Here is a 12,732-nt window from a genome sequence, read left to right on the forward strand (position 1 = left end):
TTTCCCACGTGTAGGATAGCAAACTAGGCCACCGCCTGGTTGACATTCCTGCCATTTTAGATGCAGAGCATCTGATTCACTCGCCTTGTCCCTCCGGCGCCGTCGTCGTCGTTGTCGTCGGCGTCGTCCACCCCTCCCCCATTCTCCTCGCCGCGCCAGCTGTGCTCTCCGCCACTCACCCCCTCTCCTCTCCGACAGCGAACACTCTCTCGCGAGGGGCATTGGATTGGATTCGATTGGATTGGCTTGGATTGGTTTGGCTTGGCTTGGATTGGATTTGGATTGGATTGGATTAAAGTGGAATGTGTTGGATTGTGTTGCGTCATAGCCGCGGCACGTTGCGTCATAGCCGCGGCAGACGCGCTGGGGGCGGCGCATGTGCAGTACTCTCTCTTCCGCGGATTCCTCTCCTTCGGGCGCGCTGCGCATATAACCGTTGTGCCGTTCTCCGGCGAAGCAACATCCACGCTTGGCTGAAACACCTAGAGTCCACGCCGCTTTACAAGTACGCCAACGTCGTCATCGACTGGGACCGGCTTACGGAGTCCCCTCAACGTTATGCGCGCTATGAAACGTGGTCCCTTCGGCGCTCCGCCTATGCGTCGCATCTACACAGGGGTTCCCGCGAGGGGAGGTGGGAGTTTTTTTTTATCTTCTTCATTCCTTCCTATCTCCCGTCTGTGAGCTCATGCGGGTATGTTTATGGTGCAAAAATTAGCTGGCCATAGATGTACTTTTGGGGCTAAGGTTAAAAGCATCATGCATCATGATGCCAGTGAAAGCTGACTCTGTTACAAAACTAAGGCAATAAATGCTAGCACAATTTAAGGGAATCTGAAACTTACCCCGCAGCTACTGAGCCCGTAACAATAAAAAAAAGTAACAGCAAAAACGGCAGCAGCGACTGATCAGCGACTGAATAGGACATCGAGATCACTGAAATTATACGCCAATCCGCCGCGGTGGCTCAGTGGCTAAGGCGTTGCGCTGCTGCGCACAAGGTCGCGGGTTCGCTTCCCGGTCGCGGCGGCCGCTTTTTTGATGGAGGCGAAAAGCAAAAACGCTCGTGTGTGCGAGGTTTCGGCGCACGTTAAAGATCCCCAGATGGTCAAAATTAATCCGGAGCCCTCCACTACGGCGCGCCTCATCGCCTGCGTTGCGTCGGCGCGTTAAACCCTACAATCAATCAATCAATCGAAATTATACGCCAGAAATTGGTCCCAAGCAGAATACTTCGCTGTGTGCTTTACATCGTGAGGGACGCTTAGATGTCCTCGCACTTTTTTTTTAAAGCCGTAAACAGTAGTAAAGTAAAAATAAAAGCTTCAGAATGGTCATTCTGCCTTGCTAGTGCAGACTTAGTTTACGATAGCAACCCACACAGCACAGAACACTATGGGCACGGTAAAGTTTAGTCTCCTGCGTAGCATAGAAAGGAACGAAGGAAGAGAAAGGGACATCGCATTCTGTGATAAAAAATCGAGGTACTCAGCATAGTGTTAGCGCGTTCGTCAAAAATATGCCCTCATTTATTACACCTCTTGGCAGGCATCAGGTCAGGCCTGCAGACTCCCGGCTCGGCAAATTTGCATCATTAGTCGCAGCAGGGGCTGAAATTAAAGGAACAGCTGACGCGAAACGAGCTCGGCATCCGGAGTAGAAGGAAACGAATTACTCCCGAATGAATCCACCGCATACTGCGTTTACTGCAACTGGCGCCCTTTCGGTTTCAATGACGTAACACAAAGAGCGACTACATTACTCCTCGAAACCCAGCGGCTAGAAACGGACCCTGTCCCAGTAACACAATTTGCCCCCAAGGAGCCCAGCGTGGGAGGGAAAAATAAGGGATCAGGGCATATTCTAATGAAGAGCAGCCAAACGGAGAAAACGCGGGCGGACGCACATCCAAATGAAGTTCCGTAGTCGAAGGAAGAGGCAGACGACGACGTGGGGCCCGAACCGGGGCTCTGGCGGACGTGAGGTGAAACCGCGGAGCGCTTCTCCTCCATCCGCGGCCACCAGGGGGAGCAGCCGAGAGCGACGGAGCCTCCCCAGAACGCGGTGGGGATTGGAAAGAGAAAGAATCGGGAGCGCGGGAGGAGGGAATAACGGGTGGCCAGAGGGGGAGGCGAACGAACAAAACTAGAGCAAGGGGGCCGTTGAGAAAGGGTTCGAGGAGGCAAAGGGGGAGAGGGGAACGGCGGGAGAGGAGGACGGCCATTCCGTCGACGGCGAGCGCACACGCGCACGCCGCCCGGCCGATGGAGGCGGCACACCGCTGTGCTGGGCTCGCTGAGGACGGCACGCGTGCCGGCGGTCCCGAGCCCTCGGCTTGCCGCACCGCGACCACAGGTGTTCCGGTTCGGCGGCGGGGCTGCTTCGCTGCCGAGCACGCGCCCCTCGCGGCTCGGCCTTAGCCGCCGTGGTAGAGGCGAGAGGCGGAAGTAAGTTCCGGCGGAGATAGTGAGGCTCCTCCTTGCCTCTCGGGAACGGCTCGGACAAAGTGACGGCGAGACATGCCGCGGACTTGGCAGAGTGCATTCCATCTCACCGGGGACAGCATCTGAGCCTCGTGGGAACGTCGACATGCGGTCGGCACTTGGCGTGGGATACCGCGCCGTGCTCCTCTCTTGGATCACGCTGCTTCTGATCAGTCCAGGTAAGTCTTCCGCCTCTCTTTTCCGAGCACAATGTCACTCGCGGCCGGAGCTTCACTTTTTATCTTCGTTCAAGCGGGGACTCCGACGCGTTCTCTTTATTTTTTATTTCGTCTTTTTTTTTTTTCGGAAGCGCACCTTTCCCACGGCGGAAATTTACATTTTAGAGCCACTGTACCGGGTTTAAGGAGGCAAAGGCCGACCAAATCGCTAAAAGTGGCACCGAACGGTTTGGCAGCGAAGTTTCCGGGCAGTACACAAAACCAAGTCGCGAGCCTTGTTACATGCGCTCGGCAAACTAGTGTATCCATTTATTTTCGGTTTGAATTTGTATACACTGGAAGAAATCAGTTCCTTTCCAACTCGCTTGGGATTTTCGTCGAGCGAAGAAGCACGTTTCAGGTCGGCGTTTTGTAGCGCCAAAATTGTGCAATTCTTGTTTGGGGATGATCGGATTCAGGAAATTAGGCCAATGGGGAGACGCGTCACTCTTGCTCGAAATAGATGTGACTTCGTAAAAACCATTTCTTGTTTTTCTCCAGAAGTAAAAGGGATGCCAGGGAGCATAATGCCGTGATTCGAACGGTCAAGCACCAGCAGCTAACTCTGTGCCCGTTCCTGTAGTGGCCCCGATTACACATAAAAAAATTGGCGCACTCCTCTCAATGCCTTTTGAATGAGAATTGTTTGGGGAAAATCGTTTTCGTGCGCATGCGCGTCGCCTGCTGCTACGCAGCATCGTTTAAAAAGAAAAAAAAAAGAAACAACCAAACTATAAATTCTGGCTGGCGGCAACTTGAAGGATTTGCCAGAGTTAAATGAAACAGCGCAAATACTGCGGAACGAAGTCATTTTAATTAGTTTCTATTTGTCTCTTTTGTTGTTATTTCTCACGTAAACCAATTTGCACACTCCTTCTCTTTTCAGTTATGCATAATACACGTAACAAAGAGCGGTGACTGGTTGTGTCCTAGAGCTCGCATTGCGCGGGTTCACTTTCCTCGCCCGTTCTTATCATGATCTTTGATTCAATTGACCTGTACGGTAGTAGAGGAACTCCTGGCCTTCTTAAAGTCATGCGCCACTACAATGAAAGATTCGCTGTAATAAAAATAGGTGCGGATTCAACTATGTTTTACTATTTCAGAAGCTCGTGTTCTTTCGGTGCAATAAGCCAGCGTAACATGCCACTCATAGTGAAAACGAAGGGCATAGGTACAATGATTTCCTGTAAAAAAAATGTAACATTTTCGTGGTATGAGTACATGATTGAAAGCCGAACACGTTTTAAAGGGACCCTGCAACACTTTCGATGAACGCTTTCACTCTTTCCTTCGCGTCTGGAAGCACTGCGAAAGCTACAGTTATCGCCAGCACGGAGCGGCACTGCGTGATTTGCTCGTCGCACCAGATACACTACCGTTCCTGCTCCGTTTTTGTGACTATTTCTATAGTTGCCATCGAAAAGCGTTCATTGCTGCAACTGAAGGAAAACCGGCCAACAGCCGCTGCATGGCCTTAATGACCTAATTCTAGCGGTCGAAGAACGTCAAGACCGGGAAAGAGAGAAAAATCTTTTGGGCGAGTTTTCAAGTTTTCTGATGGGCATAGAGCAGTAATTTTTTGCTGAGGTACTTTGCGTCCCCCTAATCTAAGTACTGGGTGTGTTGGGTGACTACGTTCTGCAAGCATTTAAGATTTCAAAAAAGAAAAAAAGTGTTGCAGGGTCCCTTTAAATCAAACGGATAAGATTCGCCGCACACTGTTACGCCAGAAGAATTTTACGGTATTACTTCAAATTTATATCGTTGCATATCGAAATAAAACGACGGCGTATCTTAGCGTGCTGGCATCATCAACCATTTACTGCGCGAAAATGACAAGTTCATTTATTTGCTCATTGATTGCCCCATTACAAAACATTCAAGTAGACAGTTAAGGCTCCTTACGTTCATCGAAGGTGATTGCCTAACTGGCCAATTTACCTCCAGCGGTTACGTGTGGCAGTGGTTGGTTATGTTGGCACTGCAGCCTTGAGAATTGCGTTACGGTGGTCCAACCAACCTGTGCTTACAAGAACCAAAAAAATATTTTATTGACAAATTCTATGCAGGTGCATCATATTCACCTGAAACAATCCTAAAATGGCACTACCCCCCCCCCCCCCCCCCATCAACCGGAAATGGCCATACCGTCAGCGAGCCCCCAAGGCTGATTCGCACCGCCTAGTCTGGAACTGCCCAAAATTCTCTCGGTACCGGAATCTCACTTCCCCCCTAACCCATATCGATCCCCTCACATTCGATGAGAACATTATCAACCTCATTGCACAGTTCGCCACTAAGAGCGTCTAGCGCGAGTCATAAAATGATGACCTAGACCAGTGAATAGATCATTCAATGCTGAACTACCCTCTGGCCAAAAAATTCCTACCACCTCCCGACGACAACGAACTCATTAGGAACCCCTTTTACCCATGAATCCTGCCCTCCAAACTCCCCCACGAGGCTTCCGGTCTTCCCATTTTGAATAAAAGATTTAGCCACAACAATGAGAATTGCGGAATCGGCCCTGAGGTGCTGCGGCTGTCATCCTCACTGACCAATCCCAAAGAGCGGGTGTGGGGGAATTGCCGGTGGGCATATTGGGGTCGCAGCCAAATGGAATTGCTGAATGCGCCATGAGCTTCTGACGGGGGATGTCATCATCATCCGCCAATCCATCTGAACGGGTATGGGGTTAGGCCTATTTTCAGCCTTTACGGTGAGTAATGTTAACGTTGAGCCTAACTATGTGATAGGTTGCCTCTATCTCGTTGTACGTCGAGCTGCAGGTAACGATTGACAACGTTAGACCTCAAAGCGTGAGTTTAATTTAACGTAAAGTCGTCGTACACGTAACGGAACCGCAAACCTGCGTTCATCGTTGCATGACAAGCCCCAGCCAATGGAGACGTCAGATGGGCGCATACCCACGTTCGCAGACAATAGGGTGAGAATAGTTGGTGGGTGTATATAGATACACCACAGTGAATTTGGTTTTAAGTGCAATGCACTTCTTAAGCGACCCTGAACCTGCGTCCACCGGCGATGTCCGCGCACGTGGAGATGGGCGCGCGCAGCCTGGCCGCTGACATGGCACATACCCACGTGGGGGATTGGCCAGGAATCTCCTCGTCTTCCTTGACAACGGGGGGAGATGGGTGCGCGCTGCCTGGCCGCTGACATGGCACATACCCACGTGGGGGATTGGCCAAGAATCGGGCGTGGGAAGGGCTAATGCACCTGCTTAAAGGAGTACTGACACGAAATTTCAAAGCTGAGATCCGCTCTAGCAATCAAGTACAACGACAACACAAATAGGTGTCTGTGAATAAATGCATCTTTATTTCATTGTAGTTGTGTGTGTGTGTGTGATCTCTCTTTCGCGAACATTACCGAACCGCGCAAATTCAACTCGTGCATTCGCACTTTCACATTCTTCCCCTCGGGGAAATGCGGGGAATTTTTTCGCACAATCGTAGTTGCGGCAACTCCAGGTCTTCGCAGAACGTGCCATGTAGCGCTATCGCCCCAATAAAAAAACAAACATTTCATACTCGTTTGAATGTAAAAGCGCAGGAGGATGACTGCATCACCCTTAGCTCTTTCGAAGTCACGCTAATGGAGCCTGGGTTCATGTTTTCATATTTTCTACTTGTACAGAAACCTCCTTGTACCTATTTCACGCCTATGTTAACACTGCACAGTCGACTCTCGATAATTCGAAGTCGCTTAATTGGAATTATCAGTTAACTGGAAGCGATGTGCCGGTGCCGCCAATTTTACATGCAATCCAATGGGAGAAATTGCGCAATCATTTGAAGATAAAACTCATTACATCGGTTAACTGGAAGTTATTTCGAATAAAAAGCATGAAGGTGACCGTCATTTCTCGATAAAATGCAAAATTTTCAAGTGCGAGAACGTCACCGTGTTTCATACTGATGCCGGCGTCGTCGCCCCTGGGGCAGCGCACAGTTGACAATGCGCAGTCCAGCTGCACTCACGCCAACGCGCGCATCTCTTTCTTTTGAGGCTCTCAACCTTCTTTGTTGCGCACAGAGCCGTGTGAGCAGTTTGTGTGGTGGACCCTTAAAGGGACTCTGCAACAGTATACCGATAAACACTTTCACTCTTTGCTTCGCATCTGCAAGCACTGTGGAAGCTATAGTTATCGCCAGCACGGAGCGGCAGCGCGTGATCTGCGCGTCGCACCAGATGCGCCTTCCATTTCTGCTTTGCCTTGTGGCTTTCCTTTTAAAGTGGCTGTCGAATGCGCCATTGCTGAAACTGAAGGAAAGCCAGCCAATAGCCGCTACACCGCTGTAATGACGTAATACCAGCGGTAGAAGGACGCCAAGACCGGGGAGAGAGAAGCATTTTTCGAGCAAGTTTATGATTCACCTGACTGGCATAGAGCAGTCATTTTTGGCCGCGGAACTTTGCAACCCCCTAATCAAAGTACTGAATGTGTTGGTCGAGTGCATTATGCGAGAATTTAAGATTTCTAAAAAAGTTGAAAAAAGAAAAAGTGTTGCAGGGTCCCTTTAAGGCGTCGATTTTCACGATAAGTTTGAACTATCATGGCAATCGGTCTGTTACGCTTGACAACAAAAGTCGGCATTCTGAACGAGATCAAAGGAGACATGTTGCGGACTATAATTGGAAGTTCAGTTTATTCGAAGCGTTTTGCGGTCCGCGTGGGCTTTGTATGAACGTGAGTCGACTGTATTTAAGTTTTGCGAGTGTTTGCAGCCACGTTAAAGAGTTTGTAAATAACTATAGAGTCATGACGGAACGCAAGACCGCTGCACGGCCTCCCTTCAAGGGGACACGACTTGCGAAAATGCCGATGTTGTCACTGACAGGAAGTTCGCAAAAGATCGGCATGCTTGGCCGGCATTCAAACGTCCAATTAAACGCGAGTTACTCAACTGCGCAGTTTCCAAGTCTATGATTAGTCTAACAAGCATCCGCCCTAACTGGGAAAACATCCGCTTTGTCTCATTGTACTTAATAGGCTGCTTTCGGCAAGCGCAAAACTGGAACACTACCGGGGTGTACTTGCATATCAAACGGAATGGACTCTGTGCCGCCGTTTTTATTACGTGCAATTAAACACAATCTGTTTAATGAGACACTTTTTGTCTCGGTGTTTTTATCTTTATTTTTCGGGCTGATGCGCACTCATATCGGTACCAACTCAATGTAAATTTCTTACTTCTATATAATAGCTTATAAGACAAAATGATTTAATTGGTGTCGCTCAGCAACGGTAAATGTTCGCCTACAAAACATATCAAGGACTGAATCCTCAAGTAAAAGTTGTTTTGCTAATTTTTATAACTTATTAGACAGCTAGCGTTAAGGTGCCTGTCCAAAAAAAAAAAAAACCTTCAGTGTCGACATTTAATGGAGTCAAGCTAATTGATCCAGCAATACAAGTGCGGGAAAAAGAAAATGCGTATTCGTTAGACTGGGATGACCTTATGGTCGCTAACGGCGCTACCGATGCCCGCTGCCGATGTCGCCTCACAAAGCGGGAAACGAATGTAGAGAAGGTTTGCGTTCATTAATGAGAAATCATTTAATGTGCCATTAAGCCGAAAAGCTACCATCTGGCCTTTGTACCAGTGAAATGGCGTCTAAAACGGCCGACGGAGCAAAAAAGAAACGTAATGTAATGAAGTAGAAAAGAAAATTAGAAATATTTAGTACTGGTTGGAATATGAGCGCAGGACTTTTGAAAAGCTAGTCTAGCACGCATCTTTAAAGCCCGCTTCTAGCACTGTAATGGCCGACATCCACGATGGCGCTATCTGACTGAAGGTGTACTTAATGAATGTGTTGTGGCCTTCGACTTAATAAACATTCACAACTGGTGCACTTAGCGCGGCGTTTGATGGATTTGACCTTGCTTGGTCCGTTATCAGACTCAGCGTTAAAGTAACGCCACGTTAAGGCTGAATTAGGCATAAGAGTATACTCACTAGGGTGGATTGGCCATGATGATGACAGCTGTCGCGAGACGCTCACGACCAATTCACCAATTTATATTTTGCTGCGACGCCAAAATAACTAACCAAAATTGTCACATACACACTCAACGTGAGTGGCCAAGGACGGTAACACCTGCCGTCAAAGGCTGACGGCCGGTTAAACCAACACCTGTTGGCTGCAACGTCAATATACTCACTCTATTGAGCACTCGTCAGCGTTAAACTCGAATTCATGCTTTCGAAATTACAACACTTAAAAATCCTTAGGTGCCCTCGAACGTTTCTTTGTTATTTGTTTTTTTACTGGTGCCTATCGGCCGGTGATTATTGATTGGTACGACGACGGGGGGAGGGGGATGTTGGCGTGGATCTGGCTGCATCTTCACTATGGATACCGTCTTGGGAGTCTGGTTTCTTTACACGTTTTAGATTCCCATTTCATTTATTGCCTACGCAAATAGCTTATGAGCGGACCCGCGAAGGGAGATCCCCGGGCTGCAGGGCATAGGCGCGGAATAGAGACACCTACTACCAATAGCTCTCGCACAAAACGAACGTAATGTTGCCGCTGGGCGCTTATAGGCAAATGACGAGAATGAGCTCGCTTAGCGGCTATTTCGGGCGGGCAGCTCCCTGCATGTTTGCCTGCTGGGTTCATAATGACGCTGATTTTGCCGGCTACATTTCGCATCTTTGCGCTCGCTGTACTTCCGTACAAACCTAACCGTCCTAATTTTCTGCGTGGTTGAAAATATTCGTAGCAGTTCCAAGCACTTTGACTTGTCCGAGAAAAGAAAGGCGCGCGCGCACCCCATCACCTTTACTTACCGTTCAACCAGAAGGGCAACATTTCATCCACCATTCGCGCATCTGCTTTATATTTGGTGGATCTTCCCGCACCCGGCGTATGTGTTCGTACGCCGGGTGCGGGAAGATCCACCAAATATAAAGCAGATGCGCGAATGGTGGATGAAATGTTGCCCTTCTGGTTGATTACTGAATGCGCTCTTGAGAATGGTCTCTTTAAAATGGTGTAGCAGCTTGTCCGACTCCCCTAGAGTGCACTAAGCACGCTCCATCTGCCCGGTCTCTGCGCGAAAACTGAAAAGAAAACAAGCTAGTGAACTGTGAACCACATATGAACAGCGAACATGCGCATTAATACGCAGAGAAAGAGAACTGTGTGAACAGGGAGCACCGCTGAACTGCTCTTTCCCCTACCTTTTGACCTCTCTCCCTCCAGGGCATCTGGCCTCCTTACCTCAATAAAGCCATTCTCTCTCTCTCTTTATATTTGAAAGAATAATTTAATACTGGTAGAACAGAAGACATGCTCTTGCCGCCAACGTTGTGTCAGAATTGTCGCAACAGGGCAGATCTTGCCTTTCAAAATACCTTCGTCTCGCCCCCTGCTCCAAGAAATCTCTCCTCGGATAGGTTTTAAGAGGTTCCTCTAATAGCTTCTAATGTGGCCTAAGCAATAACGCTAACAGCTTCTTACATTGCTCATATCCGTTATGAAACTAGGTAATTGTCGCGGCACTGTCTGCCACGCGCCTCGAGGTCAGTCGGGCAGCAATACCCTGCTGGTCAATCGGGCACTATATGACGCCGGCGGCCCCGTATCATGCAGCTGAAAGGAGGCGTTCGTACGCTCTAAGAAGTCCCCTTGGGGCGTCTTTACTAGAATTCTCCAGAATGACCAATCCAAGGAGCCTAGTGTGCAAATTTGGCGAATGAAGTGGCCGAGCATTCAAGGGACCCCGCAACACTCGATAAACGCTTTCACTCGTTCCTTCGTGTCTGTAACCACTGCGAAATCTGTAGTTATCGCCAGCACGGAGCGGCACTGCGTGATTTGCTCGTCGCACCAGGCACGCCTTCCGTTTCTGCTTTGTTTTCGTGGCTTTCTTTTTAAGGTTGCTATCGAAGAGCGTTCATTGCTGCAACTGAAGGAAAACCGGCCAACAGCTGCTACATGACTTTGATGACGTAATTCGAGCAGTGGAAGAACGTCAAGACAGGGAAAGGAAGAAAAATATTTTGAGCGAGTTCACAGGTTATCTGATGGGCATAGAGCAGTAATTTCTGGCTGGGGTATTTTGTGACTTCCTAATCTAAGTACTGGGTGTGTTGGGTGACTACGTTCTGCAAGAATTTAAGATTTTAAAAAGTTTTGAGAAAAGTGTTGCGGGGTCCCTTTAATTTGTGCGAATAGGACATCTGCGTTGGGACGTCGCGCTGTGCAAAACTCCTTGCACGCCTTACGTGTTGTCTGCGCAGATTCACTTTTTCACTCAAATTGAATGCTTAGTCACGTCATTCGCCGAATTTTCACTTTGATTTGTCATTCTGGAGCATTGTGGTAAAGACGCCCGAGGGGGACTTCTTAGAGTGTAGAGGCGTTTGGCATGTTATTAATTAGAACCTGGGTGATAGCGCTGGTTTCGTGAAGCCGCTTTGGGGGAAGTCAACAAGGAAGGTTCGAATTTTCCCTCGACATGTGAGAAAATTCCCCAATATTTATTTAAATTCTCCCAGCTTTTACTGCGAAGAAGTATATGTGTCCCCCTCCACACCCCGCCTCCCCCACCAGTCTTCATTTCGTTGAAGCCGATTTACTCGGCGCCGCTCCGTGGCTCCTTCTCGCCACCGCCGACCCCTCTTTCCGACGGCTATCATGGCGGCTATTCTCCTCGCCACCACCGAGGCCTCCTTCACAAGTTGCGCATTCGGCTGACAGCGGCTGTAGCGCCGTTATAAGGTGATTGAGTATAATCAACAGCATGGGCTGGTTTTCGCGATAGCAAAAAGAAAGAAAACGCGACGGGTTAAAATGGCGCAGAAAGGCGAGATCAAAGCAAAAACAAAATGAACAGAGTTTGGGCCCCTGCTGTTCTAATCAGAGCAAGAAACAAAATATAAAGACAAAGAAACGCGCTCTCTCAACAAATGACCCGCGAGCAGTGCGACGGCGGGAAAATGGATTTGCAGTGACAAACCTTCATTGGATTCGCCATGGCACAAGCGAGAGGCAATGGGGAGAGCGGGAGAGAGCGGGAGCGGGGATCGGAGATGGGGACACGTGACAGAGGCGTAAGACGACATTTTCAGTGAAGCAAGCAGACACGCGGCAATTTTTTCTTGTATATAACGAAACGGCACGTCAGACATATTGACACCTCCGTAACTTCCATGTGGCCAAATCGCGAGGGATGTTTTCTGGTTGGAATTGGCTTTGGGTTCAATCTAATTCGAAGGTACCCAGACACAATGATTATTGACGATAAATGCAACAGATTTCAGATCTTGATTTCGGATGTTTTAGGAAGCAATACAAACTTTATTATTCTTATTTACATTTTTAAGAGTCTCCCTGGTGTTTGTTAACACAAGCAATGACAGTAGATCTAGGTGAAATTTCTGTTAAAAAGACGCCGGGCTGCTGAATTTCGATTCGGGACATTCGTCCAGACTTTGCTCGCGGGTAGACCAAGTGGTAGCGCTAGTGCGATAGTGCACCAGGAAAACAAAAGGACTATGCATCGCGTTTCCGACCATAACCGCAGATCGTGCGTGGCACCCCCGTGTTTGAACCTGCACTTGTCACTTTAATCTGTCCAGGCGCCGCTGCCAACTTGGCAAAGCCAACTCGGCAGCGTGGTATGATCGCCGTTTCACTGCCAGCGCGGCATAAGTTCGAAAACCTGTACCGTCAAGCTGATTTTCTGGGTTTAATCTCCCCGCTACATAAATGCGGGCACCGACGCATGAAAACAAGGACGCCTATTCTGCAAAATCCCTGCATTCTTTACTCTCCACTTTTCTTTTTTACACTACAAAGCCTGAACATGCCACTTTTTGTATTAACAATGAGTATTTTGTTACATTAGGCACTAATTATAAAACCATCTGCCGTAAACAAGTGCACGAGGGGGGTGTCTGGCGGCATTCTGTACTTCTCCCCAATTAAAACAGCTTTTTGCGCGGTATCACTGGTACCAAACAGCAGAAAGAAGAGCTTCGCTCAAT

The 12,732-nt window shown here is 48.7% G+C and overlaps 1 protein-coding gene across 1 annotated transcript in view; it reads left to right on the top strand.

The window, feature by feature from the left end:
- Window positions 1-2,169: 2,169 nt before the first annotated feature.
- The window catches only part of LOC144178371 (uncharacterized), a gene marked incomplete in the record, with an annotated part of 146,718 nt that continues 136,155 nt past the window's right edge, over window positions 2,170-12,732 (top strand). The window contains 1 exon segment of the mRNA XM_077706156.1: window positions 2,170-2,662. Coding sequence (XP_077562282.1) covers window positions 2,590-2,662 — 73 coding nt within the window.

The sequence above is a fragment of the Haemaphysalis longicornis genome, unplaced genomic scaffold, assembly GCF_048455015.1.
Source record: "Haemaphysalis longicornis isolate Haplotype H1 unplaced genomic scaffold, Haemaphysalis longicornis Haplotype H1 scaffold_4, whole genome shotgun sequence".
In the NCBI taxonomy this organism is placed as follows: domain Eukaryota; kingdom Metazoa; phylum Arthropoda; class Arachnida; order Ixodida; family Ixodidae; genus Haemaphysalis; species Haemaphysalis longicornis.